A 22,867-nucleotide genomic window follows, 5' to 3' on the forward strand; every position below is an offset into this window, starting at 1 on the left:
AGAGAAAGGGAGAGGGAAAGGGATAGAAACATTGATGAGAGAGAACATCGACTGGCCACTTCCTGCATGCCCCCCCACTGGGGATCAGGCCCACAACCTGGGCATGTGTCCTGACTGGAAATCGAACCGGCGACCTCTTGGTGCATGGGTCGACACTCAACCACTGAGCCACACCGGCCGGGCTGATCTCTCTTTATCTTATAACCATGTTGAATCTTGCAACAAATGCTTCCCACTTTCCTCTGGCTACCAGGAAGTTCAGGGCAAATTCGGCATGAAGCTCTAGGTACTTTATAAGCCCTCACATTATGTCCTATCATATTTTTTCTTGTCCTGAAATTCCCCCGAATGTGAAAATCTCGTCACATTTTTATTCTGGAGGTTGTGTTTATTTCCATAATCCACCTGAAGTAAGTTTTTGGAATAAGACCAACGGAAAACAAAAAGACAAGGAAGGCTCGTTGGAAAGAATGGTTGCCTTCTCACACAGGGGCCTGGAAAGAGCCAAGCGGAGGGAGGTGTTTGGTCTAGAATGCATTTCCTCTTAGAACCTTATTCAAAACCTTCCTCAGAGGATTCCATTTAACCTGTGCAGATACTCCTTCTCCCAGGAGGTGGAGTTTCAGCTCCTCCTCCTCTTTTAAGCAGGCTAGATTTAGTGACTTGTTTCAAAAAATCGAGTACAGCAAAGAGAAACACAGTAACTTTCCAGGCAGCCAGCTGGCAAACACGGCATCACTGAGCGATGAAGATTTCTGCCACCAGTGATGCTGTGTGAGCTTTGTAGCCCCTCCATACCCCATGCTACCTATTAAAAAACAAAACAAGGAGATTTTATGTTATGTATATTTTAATACAGAAATAAAGTGCAATTTAATTGTAAGTTTAGAACTCCCTTACTATATATCTGATATGAGTAGGGATAATTTTCTAAAAAAATTATGTATCTTCTTAACAACATACCTGGTGGGTAATATAAATTTTATTCATGTGCAACTCTATTTGTTATTTCCCATTGTGGATACTCATCCAAGTTTGTTCTACTGGTGAATTCTACCATGTGAAGCTGTGTGGGCTATCATAGGATTTACAACACAATTATTTTCTTCTATGATTTTTCTTTTGTTAAATTCTAATCTAAGTCCAAGAGGCTCTCTTGCTATAAAGTAAAAGGTTAAAAAGTCCAATCTGAGTCTGTTTTAAACCAAAAATGCAGTGTGCCCTCCACAGTTAGAGATCAGAGATTCCTGGAGTAGAACACAGAGGTCCTAGCAGGGCTGTGACCCGGGTCAAGCAGCTCACTTGGGAAGAGGTAGGTGCTGACCTCTGAAGACCTGCACAGACAGGTGCAGCACCCTCTGGACCCCTCAGTGTGGTGGGCAGGATGGTACAGGGGTTCCGCCACTCACTAGTTGTATGCATTTTGACTAGGTAACATCTTCAAGCCTCAGTTTCCTCGTTTGGAAAGTGGGGTGATAATACCTGTACCTCACACGCTGTTGTGAAGATCATATTTGCAGAGCCCACACTGCACAGTAGCTAGCAGTATAGGTACTTAATCAGCGTTGGTTTTCTGACTTCTATCAGATAAGAATCCTTTAACCTTTACCTGGAAACCTCCCAAGTCCCATCCTCCTTAGCTTGCCTTCTCTGCATAAACCTTCTCAGCTCTTTCCAATCTCTGTATCCAAGCCAATTTCATATACTTAGGGGTCTTGGGAGCCCAGTTTGTCTTCACCTAGCACCTATCAGAACAGTAATTGCCAATGTTGATTACAGAGCAGGAGGGTCATGAGTCAAGCCTGTTGGTCCTGGATTTAAATCCCAGGCCAATACCATACTGTAAAAAGCACAACTTCTTTCCCCTTCAGTGTCTCCATTTGTAAACTTGCTATAAAGCATCTCCCATAGGTTAACTCATAGTTTATGGTGTGAGGATGAAAAGAGATAATACAATGTGTTTGGTGCATGGTAACTGGAGAATGTTAAGGCTTGGAAGGCCCTTGGAGAGCTGGTCCAAACCCTTTATTTGACAAATGTGTTAAGGGAAGACCAGTGGCCAGACGAGCTGCCCTGGGTCGCACACCATTGGCCTCTGACAAAGCACAAGCTTATTAGTAAATGTCTGCTTGTTTTTCTCCACTTCCTGCTTTTCAGCACACTATTATAAATTTACCCAGTTGCATTAGGATGAAAAAAACAAATGTTCTGTCCTTAAGTAAGCATATTTCATGTTGCTTATATTATATGAAAAAAAAAAAGAACACCTCAAAGGGAAGATGCTGCCACTTGGCAAAGAATCACTGGCAACTATGTGAAAAAGAGAGGCGTGAGACAGGAAACATGTGAATCAACACTGATGTGATCATTTGTTCTCTGACATTAATCTTTTCCATCCCCCTTTGCCATGGCCAAGATCATGGATGGGCATGTACACCTCTGAGACCAAATTCAATGTCAACTGCCCTTGAAACTCAGCTGCAGCCCAATCCCATCTGTTCAGAGCTGAGCAGAGGCTTCTGCTCACAGGACAGGCATGCATGGGCTGCAGAGTTTGACTGACCTGCGGGTAAAAGGCTGCGCGTGTGCTGCGGACAAACTCCACAAAGAAGGCCCCGTCCTGAAGTCAGAGGAGGAGGAAGCAGTGGCAGCAGCAGGTGCAAGAGAGTGAAGGAACGGAATGTGGACCAGTGGTGATCCATCAGGGAAAGGAGATGGGTATGAAAGAAAAAAAATAAAAACAAGGAGGAAAGGAGAGAAACAAGGGTACATGACGAGAATGGGGGGAAAGAGAGAAAGGGAGATCCACCCAGGAAGACAATATCCAAATGCAAAGCATGAGCAGGAACTCAAACCTTCTTGGGCAGAATATCCCAGCAAGTGGGAGCAAGCTCCTGGGGTAGAAGGTAGGTCCAAGCTCCCTCAGAGCCTGGCTTGGATGCTTACATTCACCCACATAGCTCTGAACTTCCTTCAGACCTATGCCAAGAGGCAAGGAAAAGGCCACAGAGTGGCTTGGAGGGGGTGGCAGGGAAAATGCTTCAGTGGATACTTCCTGGCCTCCACCTGCTGGAGGTTTTCAATTCTGTCTGTCCCTAAACATGACAGTCAGTTGGGAGAAGAAGATTCAATGCAGGAAAAGTTCCTGCTTAATTTTCTGAGCAAACAGGGAATACAGAAGCAGCAATACCTTCTCCACAGGTTGTATAACATAATGTCAGATGCATATGCATTCATGGGGAGCTTCCTGAAGCTGTCTTCCTCTCCTCAACCTATTCTTCTGGGGTTCAAGTTGTCATGTATGTGAAACAAAACTGACATAGAGGACTTTTCCAAAGACCCCTCCATCTTTCTTAAGGCCAAGAAGGTCTCTCTTGTCCCGTCAAAATGTTTTTGTTTTTTATGCATTATCACTGAAATTCAGAAATGGCACTTGATAAATCTGAAGGTCTCTGCTTTCCTACAACTTTTCTTCAATTCTGTAAGTAGAATCACTGAACTCTTTGGCTGTCAATTTGATCAATACCACTGTCATTTTCCACAAACCTCTAGAAACTCAAGTAACAAACCATGAAAACATGTGGCTGTGGAGATGCAAACTCAGGTACCCTTCTATGCATCCCACACAGAGGTTGACTGAAGACACTGTCAAGCATTTCTTAGAATGTCTGCCAGGGTTCACTTTGGCCATCGCATCACACCTTTGCTGCTCCTTGACTACGTGAGAATCTACATCCGGCATGACTGATGGCCATCCACCTGCATTTTAGTGCTCACTTGGAAGATTAGGAGGGTGTTCTAAATAGCAATCGAATAGTTGGTTGTTGGCACATTTTAATCTGGATGCTTGTGGCTCTATAATATCTCTACTTTCCAGTCCTGTCCCTGGCACTGTTTCTAATCCTCAAAGATGGCAATGAACAAAGGTCAAAGCCAGGGTACTTATGGGTTCTCATTATTCCATCTGGGTCCCTTCTCTGCCAGAACATACAGAAGCAGAGGTGCTAATCCTCTTCCTTGACCAACAGATTATTCCTTATACACAGACTAACCTTAGAATCTGGCCAGTGCCGGGTCAGCAAACCACAGCTGCTAGCCAAATCCATCCACTGGTTTATTATAGCCTGTGAGCTAAGAGTGAATTTTAAATGGCTATGGAAGTACCTACACAAAAGCCTTGATCTTGCCTCTTGGCTCACAAAGCCTGTATTTATCAAGGTTTGCCAATCCCTGATCTATATAAACTGCCTACAGCCTCCATTATACTTTTCCTCAGATTTTAATCCCTCCATCCTTGTAGTCTAATTCTAGTAGTTAATCCTAAAAAAGATAATCAGAGATGTGATCAAATAATTATCTGCAAAGATGTTATTTGCAGTATTATTGATCACTGTAATACATTACAGAATTATAAAAATTTATGGAAGAATTATCAAAAGTTGTTTTTAAAAATCAGACACCATCTACATTTTGAACAATAAAAAAATAAGTTATAAATGAAGGTCCATCCGTATGATGAAATGTAATTATTATTTTTTTATATAATTATTTTTTAAAATTATTTTTTTGAAAAATATTTAATGATATGGGAAAATTTTCATGATGTGGAAGTAAAGTAAATAAACACATAGGTGATAATATACAATTTGACCATGATTTTGAAAAAAAATATATCCATTAAATCTCCTTCATTTCTTATTAAAAGAGATCAGATAATAGACACGATCAGCTCACCTACCACACATCAGAATGATCTCAGATTCTGAATTTCCCAGAAGGAGTTGAGAGAGAGCGAAGGCTATTGGTCTTAAAAGATATAAAAGAGTTTTCAGTTTCTCTACTGTACCTCCTATTCTATATAGAGGCCCAAAGCCTCAGGTTTGGTTTTGTTTCTATCAGGGGTCTAAGTAAACTGTTGGAAATTTCATTATCACAGAGTGAGCTCTCTGATCCTGAACTTTTGCATGCAGGTAATTTAAAAAAAATAAAAGTGAGCTCTCATGGAACACGCTTCAGTAGCTTTCTACCTACCCTCTGGGAGAGCCAAAGATATGGCTAAAGGAAAACCAGCGGGCTAATTTCAAAGCTCAAGTCAGATCCTGGACCTTGACCAATATTGTTTAGCTGGATTGTTTTATATCTGCAGTTATCTAGCAGTTAGCTTCCTTATAATTGTAAACAGGAAAGTTCACAAAAATATTAATGCTTAAAAGGGCTCAGGGTAGAATTCATCCAAATCCTCAGCACATTCAGTCCTGGACTCTGCCCCGCACATCAGGTCTCCAAGAGCATGTTCCCTGTTGGAATGGCCTCCTTTACCTTTCGTGGGCTGTCCACGTAGGTGGGAGTCATGGCAACGCCGCTGCTCTCGGCTGGCTGGGCAGAGCTCTTGCCACCATGCACAGCTGCCTGCTGTTCTCCCAGACACCTGAAGGGAGGAAAAACACATGCCTGTGGCTTGCTCAGAGCCCCCTGATGAAGAACCCACGTTAGCCAAGACAACATGTAGACAGCTCTGTTGCTGTCATCTTTGAAACACACAATCTTGCTTTGTTTCTCCTTTGGGCATTACACGATACCCTTCATTTCATTCGCGGTCCTGAACAATCACCAGCCCTCTACAGCAAATCAGAAAATGGCCCAATTTAAAAAGCATCTTGAGCCAGGCTGGTGTGGCTCAGTGGATTGAACATTGTCTCATGGACCGAGAGGTCCTGGTTCAATGCCCAGGTTGTGGGCTCAATCCCCACCCAGTATGGGGCATGCAGGAGGCAGCCAATTGATGTTTCTCTCTCTCTCTCCTTCTCCCTTCCTCCCTCTCTGAAGTCAATAAAGAAAAAATTAAAAAACAAAACATTTTCATTGATTTATTAGAAAGAAACATTGATGAGAGAGAACATCGATTGGCCGCTTCCTGCATTCCCCACTCTGGGGATTTGGCCCACAACCTGGGCATGTGCCCTGACCAGGAATTAAAGAGGCAACCTCTTGGTGCATGGGTCAATGCTCAACCACTGAGCCACACTGGCCGGGCTTAAATAAAAAAAAAATGTATTAGTGTACATAATTTTTTAAAAAAATTTTAATAAAATAAAAATAAAAAGCATCTTGCCCTGGCCCATTTTTCTCAGTGGTTAGAGCATCAGCCCACAGACCAATGAGTCGTGGGTTCAGTTCTGGTCAAGGGTACATACCTCAGTTGCAGTTCACCCCAGCCCTGGTCAGGTCATGCGGGAGGCAGTCGATGTGGCTCTATCGCATCAATGTTTTTCTCTGTCTTTCTCTCTCCCTCCCTCCCACTCTATCTGATAATAAGTAGAAAAATATCTCAGGTGAGGAATACATAAATAAATAAAATAAAAAGCATCTTGGCAGCATCTGGTGCATGCCTATTATTCTGAAAAGACAAGTAACACAGTTTGAGTGACTCCATCCATAAATACCTTTTTTTTCTTAATCCTCACCAGAGGATATTTTTCTATTTATCTTTAGATAGCATGGGAGGGAGAGAGTGGGAGAGAGAGAAACATTGACATAAGAGGGACACACTGACCAGCTGCCTCCCTCGTGACCCTGACCAGGGCCAGGGACGAATTGCAATCCAGGTATGTGCCCTTGACTGAAACTGAACCCATGACTCATTGGTCCACAGGTCAATGTTCTAACCACTGAGTAAAACCAGCCAGGGCCATCTTTTTTTTTAGAGAATAATTTATTGATGTTTAGAGAGGAAGAGAGAAAAGAGAAACATCAATGTGAGAGTATAATATGGATCAGATGCCTCCTGCACAACCTCCACAACCCAGGCATGTGCCCTGACTGGAAACAACTGGCAACCTTTCAGTGCATGGGACAATGCCCAACTACTGAGCCACACCAGCCAGGGCAATACCATCTTTTTAATCATCTGGGAAAGACTTTTTCTCAGTTTTTAGTATACCAACAGAAGCATATTCTGAAAATTGGGGCTGCACTGATATGTGGCATAAACTAAACAGGGGAAGTGTTGACTCTATACATTTTGAAGGCTTATATGTTAATATTTCAAATATACATATTTTTATCCCTCCCTGACAAAGAAAACCACAAAGATCTAACGGACATTATCTCATAACACAAGACAACAATGGTTTTCTTATGATATCTCATCCCATCCTTGTTCTGATGTGCATAAATGCACACTCTCATGTTTATTTTCCTAATTTTTTTCTATACTAAAATTAATTATGAACTATTATCATTTAAATACTCCCCCAAATTAGACTGTTGTACTATATCACTGAATTTTGATTTGGTAATTTTCAGAAGGCTCACATTATAGTCTTAAATGCTCCATTATGATTTTAACATATACTTCTTGTGGTGGACACAGCCAGGCGCCACCCAGATCCCTCTGCAGCAGCCTTGTTGCCACAGTAGCTAGGCCTGTTCTCCAGGTGGCTCTGCTGTTAGCCCCTTCAGGGACTGTAGCCCCATCTTCGGAGCAGCCTCTGCTAAGTTCTCACCCCTCCCCGGGCTGCCCACAGACAAGGAGTGATCAGTGGGGAGTGGCAAGGCCTGGCCATGTTGGTCCCACCTGGTCATCTGAAGGCTGGTCCAGCTCCAGAACTCAGTGAGGTGGCCTGAGGCTGTGAGTGGGTTTTCATGACATCTCAGCTTCTCCTTCTGTCCACTCCTGCTTCTTCCCTACCCTCCCACAGGTGCTGAGCCCATGACTTTCCTTAATAAACATCCTACATGTTCAAGTCTGTCTCTGTCTGCTTCCCCAGGAACCCAATCTGTGACATTTCTCTAGTCTTAAATTCTGACATTTGTATTAGGGCGAAGTAATGTCATTTGAGAGATTAAACATCGGTTGCCACAGTGCCTGTTATACTCTCTTTTTTAAATTTGTTATAAAAAAGTTGCAAACATACAAAAGTAAAGAGGATAATATAATCAAACCCTAACTGCCCAGACCCCAAAATTATTTAGAGCCAATCTTGTTTTGTCTCTACCTCTCTACCTTAGTTATTTTGAGGCAAAATTCATGCATGATATTATTTCACCCATAAACACTTCAGGATGTACTGTATCTCTAAAATAGAACATATTTAAAGAAAAACAGCCAATTTCATCACCATGCTCACATTTTTTTTAAGGTTTCTAATATCAAAAATTTCTCTAATCATCTCCAAAAATTTCTTTGTAGTTTGTTTGTTCAAAACAGGATTCAACTAAGGCCCCTACATTGTAATACGCTGTGTCTCTTAAGTCTCTTTTAAGCTATAAACTCTTTTTTCTCCTTATCCCTGCAATTTATTTGTTGAAGAAAGAAGCTCCTTTGTCCTATAAATTTACACAATCTAGATAAGCTGATTATATCCCTTCATTGCTTATCATGTTCCTCTGTGCTCTGCACTTCCTGAGGACTGGAAATTATAATGAAAGGTTTGAGCATATTTATATTCAATCGGGACAAGAATTCTTCCTAAGTGTGTTGTGTATTTCTGTCTGGAGGCCCATAGTGTCTGGCAGTCCCTCTCTGGTGATGTTAGTTGCCACTCATAATCTCTGTTAGATCTACTAGTTCATTAGAGACCACACATGGTAATATTCTATCACCCTTCTGTACCTGTTAGCTGGCATACTGAAAAAAGAAAAACTTCCCCACACCAATTATTCAGTTACTCTGAGGTGTAATTCATATAGGAAAAGCAGAATAAATGCTTGATTCCTTTCCTTGTCCACTTACACCACTGGCTGCCTCCTCCCCCGGCCCCATCACTGTGTGGTTTCCTCTGAGCCCCATGCACAATCGCATGCTGTGACATTCTGTTGCATACCCCGAAGGCTGAGTGGGCAGGCCATGGCTGGGATTCCAGTGGCAGGAAGTCTTGGTTACCCCCAGATGTGTCACCTGATGAACACATCAATCCTCATTTACTGAGATGCCTTCTGACCCGTGGACTAGGAATCAGGGATTCAGAGACCCTGGCCTTGCCCTTGGAGGCTCCTTGTCTAATGGCTCAGGGGAGGGGACTGCCACAAAATGACCAGTTATACATATTGTACACATACATATGTGAGAACACAGATAAGAGCACACTACCTTCTGCTGGGAGGGGGTCACCAGAGGCAGTAACCTCTGCCATGAGGGGGTCTCTCTGCTCTGACTCAGCTGTCATCGGGTCATCCTCATCTAAAGGAGCAGACTGCTCACGGCCAAGCTGTTAATTGGCACAAGGCCAGCCTCTCCCACTATCTTCTGGGAGAGGCCAACTGAATGTATATGCTACAGAGAAAGACCAGAAGGGAAGTAGAAGAAATAAACACAGTTATGCTAGGACGGCAGGACTACAGGTGACATCTTAAAAATCCTTTTTTCAGTTTTTCATAATAAATAAAATTGGATAGGTTGGCACAGAATGAAAAAAAAGCACACAAATAAAGAATGCTGGGTGAGCAAACACTATACAAAGGTCTGCTCCCTCTGCTCTACCTCCAGCACTGAGAACACACACCACGTCACCCAGGATAGACACCTGGGGCAAGGAGTATATCTCTCTGCCCTGCCTCTTGCTCTGAGGTTAGCTGTGAGTCTGCCCTCACACAGGGACACTACCATCCAAGCTGTCCTTCTTCTTCCAGGCTTAGCAGAAACAGGCTCCTTGGAGCATACTAAATGATGACTCACTGACAAATTAAAATAAGATTCCCCCACCCCCAGCTTCACACTCTTCCCAGCAACATATGTTCCTTGTTCTTTTTTCCAGCAGGAAAGGCCTGTGATTAGTTATAGGGAGATCCTGCCAGGCAGAGTTCTGGGGTCTTTCTTTGGGCACATAAAGATATTTTCTGAAGAGGACCCAGTGTCCCCAGTGATGGGTCCAGTCTACCTCAAATCTCTTCCCCTCATTTGTCCCCCAGTCACCCTGCTATGTTCTTCACTTCTCCATTGGGATCCCTTTCTTTCCATGTCATCATCACCCTCCATCCAGCCTCTGGAGCCTCTTACCTGGACTAGTGAGAGCCTACCAATGGGTCTCTGCCTCCTGGGTCCACCCACTGGGCCTTCCTATACATGGGACTCATCTCTGAAAACACCATTACTGGCAATGACACCGAATGGATATTTATTTCATGATGTTAAGGAATTGCTGTAACTTTTTAGGTAAATAATGGTATTACAGTTTTTTTAAAGCATACTTATCTTTCAGAGATACATATTGAAATGGTACAGATGAAGGGATATGATGTTTGGGATTTAATAAGAAATAAAAAAGGAAGATGAGAGCAAGTGGGACATAAATGAAACAAGATTGATTTTGAGATGATAATCATTGAAGAACGGGTGATGGGTAAACAGGGATTTATTATACTAGTCTGTCTACTTTTTAATCTGAAATTTTCCATTAAAAAAAAAAAAACTTCTACAGGATCGCTCTTGCTATGAGAATGTGTAAGGACAGCCTGAATCCAGCTTCCCACACAGTCTTTGTAATCGCATCTCCCACTATGCCTCATACTCCACAGAACTTTCTGAAAGTGGACCGTACTCAGGCTCCTGCTGGGCACAACACAGACGCTCAGAGCAGACAGACATGGTCTAGTCTCCTCCAACATCTCACTCAGGGACCCTCCACAGCCCTTTCTCCATCATTCACGTCTACTGTCCACCTACTACATGCCAGGCACAGCACACAGCCTCTGCCCTCACTGCACAAACAAGTTGGGGGAAGAAGAGTAAACCAGGTGTGGCCATTGAAAGAATACTGATGGACGGAAACCCAGGATGGAGGGAAGCACAGAGGATACCTAATCTGGCTGGGAGAATTAAGGAGGTAGGAAACACTCCCCTGCCCGTGGCAATGTGTTTTCCTCTTCCCCAAGTCCCACTTCCCCTCTATATAAATGCTTCCCTTCCTACAAGGTCAATTTATTATTATTATTTTTTAATCCTCACCCGAGGACATTTTTGCATTTATACTCAGATAGAACAGGAGGAAGAGAGGGAGGAAGAAAGAGAGAGAAACATCGATGTGAGAGAGACACATCAACTGGTTGCCACCCACACGACCCCAACCGGGGCCGGGGACAAACCGCAACCGAGGTACGTGCCCTTAGCGGGAACCAAACCCGGGCCTCTCTGGTCTGTACGCCCACACTCCAACCACTGAGGCAAACCGGCCAGGGCTCTACAAGGCCAATTTAAATCCTCTAGCACTGTCCCTACCCTCCCAAACAAGATGTGGCCTCAGCAGTGTCCTAGGACTGTAGCACTTACTGTTTATAAAGGGACCATATACTCAAATGCATAGAGAAGCTGGCCAGGTGCTGTGACTGAGGGTATAAGACAAGTCCAAGTCCAGAGGGTGCAGGGTTCTTATGGTAAACCAGAGGGCACATGTCCATTCTAAAGTGCCAGCCCATCATGGCTGAGTATGACTATGGACCCAGTGTTAACTGAGCCTCCACTACTTCAAGCAAAACTGGATTTTACATATTATGTATAATATAATTTTGTATTATATTATGTATAATATATTGTTTTATATATTACATAATATAAACATGCATCTTGTTATATATATTAATAATATACTAATATTTTTTCATATTAGAATTCATAAAAAATCCAGATTCTTATATTCTTAAAAAACTTTGGCTTCAGCCTGGCTCGTGTGGCTCAGTGGATTGGGCATCGTCCCATGGACTGAGAGGTCCTGCAGTCATGGCACATGACTGGGACTGGGTTGCGGGATTAATCCCCAGTGGGGAGTGTGCAAGAGGCAACCAATCAATGTTTCTATCTCGCTCTCCCTTCCTCTCTCTCTAAAATAAATCAATAAAAACATATTTAAAAAAAAATTTGGGCCCTGGTCGGTTGCTCAGTGGTTAGAGCATCAGCCTAACCACAGAGACCCAGGTTCGGTTCCCGCTAAGGGCATGTACCTTGGCTGCAGTTTGTCCCTGGCCCTGGTTGGGTCATGCAGGTGGCAGCCACTCGATGTGTCCCTTTCACATCGATGTTTCTCTCTCTCTCTCTTCCTCTCTCTCCCTCCCACTTTATCTGAATAAAAAATGGAAAAATGTCCTCAGGAAAGGATAAAAAGAAAAAAAAGTTTGGCTCCAATATTTAAAAAATATTTTGGTTTTTTTGGGCACAGAAACTACTCTGTAAGGGTGACTACATATCATTATAAATTTGTCTAAACCCACAGAATGTACACCACCAAGAGAGAACAGACTTTGGGTGATTATGTCTCAATGTAGGTTCATCGACTGTAACAAATGTACCACTCTAGTGGGGATGCTGATAAATGGGGGAAGATTATGTATTTGTGCGGACAGGGTGTATATGGGAAATCTCTGTACCTTCCACTGAATTTTGCTTTGAACCTAAAACTGCTCTAAAAAATATTCTACTAACAAAATAAAAACAAACCAAAAAAAGAAAACAATATTTTGTGGGCCAAACCAAATGTATCTATAGTTCAGATTAAGCCCCACACTGTAAGTTCTGGCCTGTTTCATGTTATTCGACATTTACCAGGTATTAACCCAGCCTTATTCTCATGTATGTGTATTTTTGTATGTAATAGGCTCCTTGCAGATAGAAATCATATTTCACCCCAATCACAACAGTGGGGCACTGAGAACCCTCAGGATCTGTGGGATGGGGACAAGTCTCTCTTCAACCAGGTACTTACTTCTGGCTGGCCTCCATCTCCAACAGGGCAGACAGAGCTGAGGTTCCCTTCTTCCCAACTGGGGGACCAGTTGATTCCAGGGAGTGCGTGGAAATGGGTCCAGTCATCTGTAAGCCTTTCATGGTTGTCCCTTTCTAAAGCAAAGAAAAGAAGACAAGACCATGAGCCCGAGTGGGTCCCTCAGTGGACGCCACTCATGCCCAACACACGCTGCTACATCTGTTATGTCTCAGGCTCTGGGAGTCCTGTTAACTGAGGAACACAGGTTCTCGGAATTCAGTAAATGCCAGAAAATGTCTTTCGATTGAATGAAAGATCCCAAATGCCCGGGGATTTGTTGTTGTTTTGTTGTTGTTAATCCTCACCGAGGATATTTTTCCACTGATTTTTAGAGAGAGTGAAAGGGAAGAAGAGATAGGGATAGGGAGAGGGAGAGAGCGATACAGAAACATTGATATGAGAGAGACACATCAATTGGTTGCCTCCCACACATGTCCTGGCTGGGCCGAGGATTGAACCTGCAACCAACCCAGGTATGGGCCCTTGACTGGGAATCAAACCCATAACCCTTCAGTGAGTGGGCTGATGTTCTAACCACTGAACCACACAGGCCAGGGCTCCCAAGTGCCTGCCTCTTTGAGGTGTTTTACACATATCATCTCATGTTACCCTCATCATAACTCTAGAAAGTAAATAACATCATACCTAATTTACAGCAGAAGAAATTGAGTCTCAGAGAAGTTAAACATCTTATCCCAAATCCCAGTTACCTGACTTCAAAACTAAGTTTTTTTCCCACTATACAAGCTCTCCCAGAAATGATGCCGTGTATATAAGGCAGCTGAGTAGGTTAAAGAACAATGGACTTGAGGTTAAAAACAAAAAAATAAAACATGGCCAATGATGGAGCACTACTCAGCAATGAAAAGAAATGAATTCAGCCCTGGCCCATGTGGTACAGTGGTTAGCACGACTGATATATGTGACAACTTAAATGAATCCCAGAAGCATGACACGGAGTGAAAGAAGGCAGCCATAAAAGGTTACATACTGTATGATTCCATTTACATGACACCTAGAAAAGACAAAAGTATAGTGATGGAGAACAGACCAGCGGCTGCCAGGAATTAGAGATGACAGAAGAGTGTGGCTATAAAGGGTGGCATGAGGGAGATTTTTTTGAGTGATGGAAACTATTCCAAATCCTAATTGTGGTGATGGTTACATGAATCTCTACATTTATGAAATTCACACACACACACACACACACACACACACACACACAAAGCTGGGCATCCTTAGAAATACCAGTGTACTCATTAGGTAGCATGGCCCTCAGTGTACTCATTAGGTAGCATGTGGTTGAATGAATGAATGCCCAAGGGTACTGGGAACTCTAAAAGTGATGTAAATGATATTGCTGATATTGCTGCTATTACTTTCTTAAACAAATTTCTTTTCTTTTTTTTTATCCTCACCCGAGGACATTTTTGCATTTATCCTCAGATAGAGTAGGAGGAAGAGAGGCAGGAAGAAAGAGAGAGAAACATCAATGTGAGAGAAACACATCAACTGGTTGCCACCCACACAACCCCAACAGGGGCCAGGGACGAACTGCAAACAAGGTATGTGCCCCTAGCAGGAACTGAACCCCGGACTCTCTGGTCTGTGGGCCGATGCTCTAACCACTGAGAAAACCAGCCAGGACTTAAGCAAATTTCTAATCAGTAGTCCAGCACCACATCACATAAGCAGCTGCATTCAACACTGGGTCCCACTTGGGGAGTACATGAGGGAGCTGTGTCCTCAGGTTACCCTGTGCCACAGAATACTACCCAGTGGTTGTCTGTACCCAATCCCCCCTCCTCACCCTGCACTGGAGATGAACACACTGTTTTGGGGTTTTTTGTTTTTTTGTTAATTCTCACCCAAGGATATTTTTCCATTGATTTTTAGATAGAATGGAAGGGAGGAAGTGGGGAGAGATGACAGGAGAGGGAGAAAGAGAAACATCAATGTGAGAGAGATACATGGACTGGTTGCCTCCCACACAACCCCAACCAGGGCTGGGGATCAAATCTGCAACCCTTGACCAGGAATCAAACCCAAGATCCAAAGGCCAATGCTCTAACTGCTGAGCCAAACCGGCTGGGGCAGAACACACTGTTTTAGATTTAAGATAAATGCTGGACAGTTGTAGAGTAAATAAACCAGCAAGTGAGAGGTCCCCGAGATAGGAGGAGATAGCTCCTGAATCCCAGACCAAGCACAGTCCCCAAGGAGCCCCCAGAACCCTCACCCGCATCATGCGATCTGAGCGATGGCGCCTTCGGATCCGGTTCAAGCCCTCCACAAAGCGGATAAAGCCATCCAGGAGCTGCCACTCCTCCTCGTCCGCCCGGGGCCTGTCCCCATAGATGTCGCAGTGGGCTTCCCCCTCCGTGATGCGCTTGGTGGCAGTGACACAGGCTGGCAGCAGCAGGAATCGAGTCCTCCAGAACTTCAGAGACTCAATCAAGCTGTGGAGGACCAAAGGAAGAAAAGGGGTGGTGGTGAGAAAAAAGCAGATAGTGAAAGCACTCCCGTGAACATACCACCTCCACCCTCTCTCTGAAATTGGTGTGAGGGTCCCATTCCCCATGATGTGCCACAATTCAGGGCTTCACTTAATACACAAGCTCATTGTATGTCAACGATAATTAAAAGATAAGTTAAAAACATAAAAACAAAAGCATAAGCTCAAAAAGAAGAACTCAAAGACTGCATTTACTTTATATCCCAGAGATGCCAGAATGCTTCTGTGCACCAGCCCAGTGAGTTGTGGCTTTTTAATCATCACAATCATAAATCACACACACAAATTAAAAACAAGACACCACAAAGTAATCAGGAAAATGTTAAGAACATCATCTGCACTGACATTCCAACAAAGAGCACATCACCACCAAGGGTTTTGGCCGTTGGTTTTTATGTGGTGACATGTACACAGCAAAGATGACCACTTCGCTGGTCCTTAAGAGCACATTTCAACGCATTCCGCACATTCACACTGTTGTGCAACGTCCACCCCCATCCATCTCAGCACTGTGTTTTTAACCCAATGCAGAATCGCTTTTGTTCTTCCATGTTTTTCTAAAGTAGACATCATTTTGTAATCAGAAAAAAAGGCCAGAAGTGTTAAAATATGGATACACTCAAAGCAGCCAGAATGGAAAGCCAAAGCACGCTCTCTGACCTGAAGTCCTCAGAGCCAGCGGAACAGATGTACTGATCTAAGTAATTCCACTTGTACTCCTCCAGCCGTTCGTGGGAGAATTCCACCCAACAGGACACAAATTCTGAGTCGGAGTGGGAAGGGCAGAGGCTGTAGGTGTAGTGGATCTGGGCAGATTCATAAGGGTACCTGAAAAAAAAAGGGCATGTCCGAAAGTCCAAAAGTGAATCTTCCCCGATTCCTCTCAGCCTTTTCAGTCTCAAAACACTTAGCACCATCCTTGGTATTCAACCCTTCACCATAGTAGCCAACTCATCCCCAGGGACTGGTAACAGAGATTTCTCAGATCTTAACTTTCTCATTCTTCTCTCCTCACATTCTTTTTTTTTTTTTTTTTTTTTGTTTTAGGTAGAGTGGGAGGGAGAGAGAGGAACAGAGAGAGAGAGAGAAACATCGATGTGCAAGGAACACATCGAGTGGCTGCCACCCGCACAACCGACCAGGGCCGGGGACAAACTGCAACCGAGGTACGCGCCCTTAGCGGGAACCGAACCCGGGTCTCTCAGGACCGCAGGCCGACGCTCTAACCGCTGAACCAAACCGGCCAGGGCTCTCCTCACATTCTTTATTTTTACTTGGCTTGTTAAGAATCAGGCTAAACATTATAAACTGAATCAAATCTCTTTTGGAAGTATGGGAGCTTTACCCCTAAAATAACCCTAGAAAACAAAACAGTAACTCCTGAAGAAAAAGCAATCACTCAACCTCCTCAGTTTGAATCATGTGTGATACACTTAATTCAGTATGTGGACAGTATGTGGACACAATTCAGAACAGTAGCTGAAAACCTTAAATATCCAAGGACTCACTTGGGAAGGTATCGTGTCACTGTGATCATCTTATCCTTCAGTGTCACCTTGTGGAAAGTTCTGCCCATACTCAGCCAGTATTGGTCTTCCTCCTCAGGGCGGTTTCGGGACACAAGGCCTAACAGAAAAAAAATCATTTCCTCCATTTGGTGAAAGGTCATTCTGTTAACAAGTAATGGCTCCTCTTCCATATAGTTTCAGAAAAGGAGAAACAAAAGAGGCAACATTTTCCTTTGAGGAGAAGGTTTATAGAAAAGCATTATCCTTGATTAAAACAAAGAAAGTCCTGAAATTGGCAGATTTTTCTGTTGCTGAACCAACCAGCAGCAGATCAGAGCCTGGGGCTGTTGAACAGCCTGTTCTGGAAAGTTCTTGAGATGTTAATAGGCTGAGGGATGATTGGGAGAAAATGGAACTCCACTCCACTCAAGCACAACTTGCCACCCTGGCATTTGAGGTCCTCACCCCAGGGTGGAGCCATGTTTACTGGCCTTAGCTCCCACAACTCCCACACTGCTATATCATATTCAGTCTTTTTTTTTTTTTATCCCCACCCGAGGACATTTTCCCACTTTATGTTCAGATAGAGTGGGAAGGAGAGAGAGAGAGAGAAACGTCATGTGAAAGGGACACATCGAGTGGTTGCCACCCACACGACCCCAACCAGGGCTGGGGACAAACTGCAACCAAGGCACGTGCCCTTAGCGGGAACCGAACCCGGGTCTCTCTAGACCACAGGCCAACGCTCCAACCACTGAGCCAAACCGGCCAGGGCTCATATTCAGTCTTAAAGGACCACTTATTTATTTGCTGCAATTTCTTTCTCCAGATATTTGTTCCTGGTGCTTCCTCTTCCTTCTCTTCCTGGGTGGACCACCATCAAAGTCCTGTGGATCATTTGAGGTCACCATCAAATGCCACTTCCTCGAAAACAGTGGTTCTCAACCTGTGGGTTGCGACCCCTTTGGGGGTCGAATGACCCTTTCACAGGGGTCGCCTAAGACCATTGGAAAACCCATATTTCTGATGGTCTTAGGAACCGAGACACGGCTCCTCTTTCCGTCTCCAGGCGGGCCCGCCCACATGCAGATACGCCCACATACAACATACAACATGAGGAACTGTAGTAAATGGTTGGGACATTAGGAAGGTTGAGAACCACTGCTTTAAAAGCTCTCAGACCCAGCAGCAGTCATACTACATACCCTGTATGTAGCTCCTTATGTGTGTGTCTCACACCCTCACAGACTAAAAGTTCCAGGAGGCCAGGACACAAATCTTGCTCACCGTCATATTTTCTGTGGCACCTGATAAAGTGCCATGCCCACAGTAGGCACTCAAAAGCATTAATTGAGCCCTTGCTTGTTCGGCTCAGCAGTTAGAGCATCGACCAAAGAGTCTCAGGTTCAATTTCGGTCAAGGGCACATTACCTGGACTGGTTGCAAGTTCCATCGAGCCCTGGCCCTGGTCAAGTTGTGCAGGAGGCAACCAGTCAATGTGTCTCTCTCACATCGATGTTTCTCTCTCTCTCCCTCCTTTCCTCTATCCCATACTATCTAAAAAAAAAAAAAAAAAAATGGAAAAAATATCCTTGGGTGAGGATTAAAAAGAAAGGATTAGCTCTGGCCGGTTTGGCTCAGCAGTTAGAGCATCAGCCTGCGGTCCCAAGAGACCCGGGTTCGGTTCCCACTAAGGGCATGTACCTTGGTTGTAGTTTGTCCCCGGCCCTGGTCGGTCGTGCGGGTGGTAGCCACTCGATGTGTCCCTTTCACATTGATATTTCTCTCTCTCTCTCTCTCTCTCTTCCTCTCTCTCCCTCCCACTCTACCTGAACAAAAAATGTCCTCGGGTGAGGATAAAAAAAAAAAAAAGTATTAGTTGAATTGAGTGGAACACTGAAAAGAGGAAAATAATGAAGAATCAAGAAAACTACAAGCTTTCAAGAGAGTAAAAATAGTGCCTAAATAAACAACCAAGCCAAGACAATTCCTATGATCTAAAAGTGAAACAGACCCCTCGCTCAGCCCTGAGAGATAGTCACAGTGGCCAGCAGCATGGGAGTTGTCAGAAGACAGGATAGCAGAGGTTGAAAGGATCTTCACTGTGAATAAAGAAATTTCTCACGTAATGTTTAGGGAGCAGCAGACAGGTTGCATATAAAAGAGACGAGGCTTTGATTCGGAGGACCTGGGTTAAACCCCAGTGCTATCATTTGCCTGCTGTGTGATCTTGGGTACCAAATCTCTCTAAGTCTCGCTTTCTGCAACTAGAAAGTGAGCTTGTCCCAATGCCGGCATTCTTTCATTCATGCATCAAACACCACATTGGTTGTCAGGAAGACAATGTGATAATGTTCATGACGATCTAGAATGGTACCTATACCCCATTCCTAATTAGGTACACCATACCTATTCCTGTGTTGTTTCTTTAAAATATGTCTTTATTGATGTTTTAGAGAGAGAAGAAAGGAGAGAGATAGAAACATTGATGTAAGAGAGAAACATTAATTGGCTACCTCCTGTATGGCCCCCACTGGAGATCGAGCCTGCCCTGACCGGGAATCAAACTGGGACCTCTCAGTCCATGGGATGATGCTCAATCTACTGAGCCACTCCAGCCAGACCTATTCCTGTTTTTATCCTGCATGACACTTCTCACAATCTGTGATCAAATATACACTTGTGGTTTATGACTTTAATTTCTGTCTCCCCAGTAGACTGTAAACTCCAAGGACAGGACCAATGCTGTTCTGTTCACTACTGGAACAGGGTCCTGCTCACAATCAGTTTTCAATAAATCTTCAATCAATGAGTAGCACAGGTCACTTATAGCGGCTACTTTTCCAGTAATTAAAATAATAATGGTAACATTTCTGTTGCTATAGAAATAAAAGCAATTAAATTTATCAAAGGAGAAAAACAGCCAGAAAGGGTACAATCAGGTGAGCAGCCTCTAGCCAATTAGCCATGACATGAGGCTCATGAATCAGCCAAAACAGAACCAGACACGTGAGGAATTACAGACCACTAATGGACATCCATCAGCTATTCCAGAGAAAAGCAAGTAGGCAGCCTGGATGGGACCATTGATACTAATGGCAAATTCACTCCACTACTCTTGGGATAAAAAAACAACCCTGGTCAGGTTTCTCAGTTGGTGAGACCGTCATCCCATACACTAAAAAATGTTGCAGATTCAATTCTCCGTCAGGTCACATACCTAGGTTGTGGGTTTGAGTCCCTGTCAGGGCACGTACGGGAGGCAAAACAGATGGTCGTTTCTCTCTCACATCATTGTTTCTCTCTCTCCCTTCCTCTTTAAAAAAAAAAATCAATAAAAACTATCCTTGGGTGAGGTTTAAAAAAAACAAAACAAACAAAGTCCTTCACATGGCCCTGCCAGGCCTGGATCTCCTGACATTTCTGGCATCTCTGGCTTACTCCCTATGCCCCACCTCGCCAGCCTGTGTCACAGTGCCTCTTGCTTAAGGACCTTTGCTCATACTAATCCTCTGCCTGGCACTCTCTTCTTACCTAATCCTGCCCTCCATCCCCATTTCTCTTACTAATGACTCCAGCACGTCCTTCACATCTCAGCTCAAACATCACCTTCTCCAGGAAGCCATCCGACCCATCACCTTCTCCAGGAAGCCAGTCCAGGTCCCATATTCAATATTCTCACAGCCATTTGGTTTTCCCCTCACAGTCTTTAACACAGAATGGAATTATATTTCATAGTTTGACTACTGTTATTTTTCCCCTCTGGGTTATATACCCCTCACCAAGCAGGAGATTCAAAAATACTATTGAATAAATGAACGAATGACTGAATTCATATGTTTATCAACCCATACTGTTGTATGCCAGGCACAGTGGTTTCCATTATAGAGGATTTTTTAAAAAAATGAAGTTAGCCCGGCTGGTATGGCTCAGTGGTTGAGCGTCAACCCATGCACCAAGAAGTCACCAGTTCGATTCCCGGCCAGGGCACATGCCCAGGTTGTGGGCCAGATCTCCAGTGGAGGGCATGTAGGAGGTGGCCAATCAATGTTCTCTCTCATCGATGTTTCTATCTCCCTCTCCCTCTCCCTTGCTCTCTCTCTAAATCAATAAAGAAAGAAAAAAAATGAAGTTAAAATAATCCTGGCACTCAGAGAAGTTTCTATTCAGTAGAGTCTAGAATATGAAAAGAAGGCAACAAGTGACAAATATCACAAGGGGTTTTCAAAGAAAACCCAGAGGGAGTCCAAACCTTCATCGTCAACAACGCGACCTGGACCACATGACCACTAAACTCCCTCCAACAAAATCACACTTCCCTAATCCTCTGGCCAGAGTAGGTTTAATGAAGCCAAAGATGGTCTGAGATTTTGAACTGGGTGGTCAGGGGAACAAGGGGGTCTCATATGCTATAAGGAGGAAGCAGAAGATTAACAGCTGCTCACTGATTATTCCAGGAAGTGATCGCTGCTTCTGATTCCAGGCACCGTGCTTAATTTTCTCTGCCTGAATTATTTTAGAAGAGCTCTCCAGAGCCTGGCTCTAACTCAATCAGCGTCACTGAGTCTCTGTCACTTAGCTTGTCACTCCCAGATGACCCACCCTTGCTTCAAGTCACTAAGCTTTAGTGACAAACAAGAGATGAATCCAGAATAAGTAAAAAATAAAATAAACTTCAGGTTTGGGTAACATCTGAGAACCTGCTGTATGTCAGGTACCATATTAGAAACAAATACAAGTTTCTGGGTCTAGAATATTCACAATGTATTTGAACATTTTAGTCATGGCTCAGCTGCCTGCTACTCCAAGGTGTTGCCCAAGCCAGGCTGTAACATTCCTGAACTTGGTCTTCCTTAAGAGGAGAGCTATAGATGAAAGAGAGTTTTAGGATAAATGTGTGCCTAGTGGAGACTTTATTCCTCCTATAAAGTAAAATTTAGAAAGAAAAATTTTGTGTTAAAAAACAATTACCCCTGAAGCTATCTACTCCTTACCATCTTGAGAGTCTACTTGTACAAATTTAGTACAAAAGACAAAATATAAGTTCAAAGAGAAGAACTCACCTCGGCTATAGAGGGGGCTGCTGCTTAGCGGAGGTGGGACGACAGGGTTGGGTTTCTGTGCCTTGGGCTGCACGATGATTTGATAGCCCTGCATGAGACGCTGGCAGATGAACTCTTCAAACACCTGCTGGGCCGTCATCTGCACACCCTCCTCGTCCCTCCTGAAAAACCAATTGATTGTTCACATGAATATGCTTAGCCCAGGCCAGAGTGACACTCAGGGTCCACAGTCCTATCCTCTCCTATGCTTCAAACCCACAAGCCAGACCTGATAACTATTCTATGGTGGTTCAAAAAACTAACAATTTGTGCTCTGGCTGGTGTGGTTCAGTGGTTAGAGCACTGGCCCACGCACCAAAGGGTTGCAGGTTTGATTCCTGGTCAAGGGCATGTACCTGGGCTGAAGGTTCAATCCCCAGCCCTGGAAGGGACACGTGCATGTCTCTCTCATATCAATGTTTCTCTCTGTCTGTCTGCCTGTCTGTCTCCCTCTATCCCTTCCACTCTCTCTAAAAATCAATGAAAAAAAAAATATCCTCAGGTGAGCATAAACAACAACAAAAAAAACTAACAATCTATAAACCAGTTTTGGGAGAAATGATCAGTTCAAGAGGGAAAAAGGCAGGTGCCCCACCGGTGTAGCTCAGTGTTTGAGCATTGACCTATGCACCAGGAGATCCCCGGTTTGATTCCTAGTTAGGGCATTGTTAACCGAATCCCCAGTAGGGGGCATACAGGAGACAGCCAATCAACGTTCTCTCTCATCGATGTTTCTCTCTCTCTCTCCCTCTCCTTTCCTCTCTCTTTAAAATCCATAAAGGAAAAAAAAAACAATAGAAGGCAGGTAATTTGATGCCCAAATGAGTAATCTTAGAAAAGAAGATCAGAACAACTATCATAGAAAACATGAGAAAGGATCAATGAAGAGAAATGGTTAAAGGAGGCGGGTCACAAGAACTCCAGAGAAAAATGAACAGTTCTTGCATCATAAAATTTCCTAAATACAAGAGGAAATGGGTTTGAAAATTC

The 22,867-nt window shown here is 43.8% G+C and overlaps 1 protein-coding gene across 3 annotated transcripts in view; it reads right to left on the reverse strand.

Annotated features, from left to right (window-relative positions):
- The window catches only part of DEPDC5 (DEP domain containing 5, GATOR1 subcomplex subunit), a 111,527-nt gene that overhangs the window by 25,945 nt on the left and 62,715 nt on the right, over nt 1-22,867 (reverse strand). For all 3 annotated transcript variants that reach the window (XM_036276559.1, XM_036276558.1, XM_036276557.1), the window contains 6 exons: nt 21,839-21,999; nt 16,776-16,893; nt 15,928-16,095; nt 14,992-15,211; nt 12,693-12,826; nt 5,320-5,428 (listed from right to left, as the gene is read on the reverse strand). In XM_036276559.1, coding sequence (XP_036132452.1) covers nt 5,320-5,428; nt 12,693-12,826; nt 14,992-15,211; nt 15,928-16,095; nt 16,776-16,893; nt 21,839-21,999 — 910 coding nt within the window. The remainder of the gene's footprint in view (nt 1-5,319; nt 5,429-12,692; nt 12,827-14,991; nt 15,212-15,927; nt 16,096-16,775; nt 16,894-21,838; nt 22,000-22,867) is intronic.

Source organism: Molossus molossus, unplaced genomic scaffold (genome assembly GCF_014108415.1).
Source record: "Molossus molossus isolate mMolMol1 unplaced genomic scaffold, mMolMol1.p scaffold_m16_p_22, whole genome shotgun sequence".
NCBI lineage: Eukaryota > Metazoa > Chordata > Mammalia > Chiroptera > Molossidae > Molossus > Molossus molossus.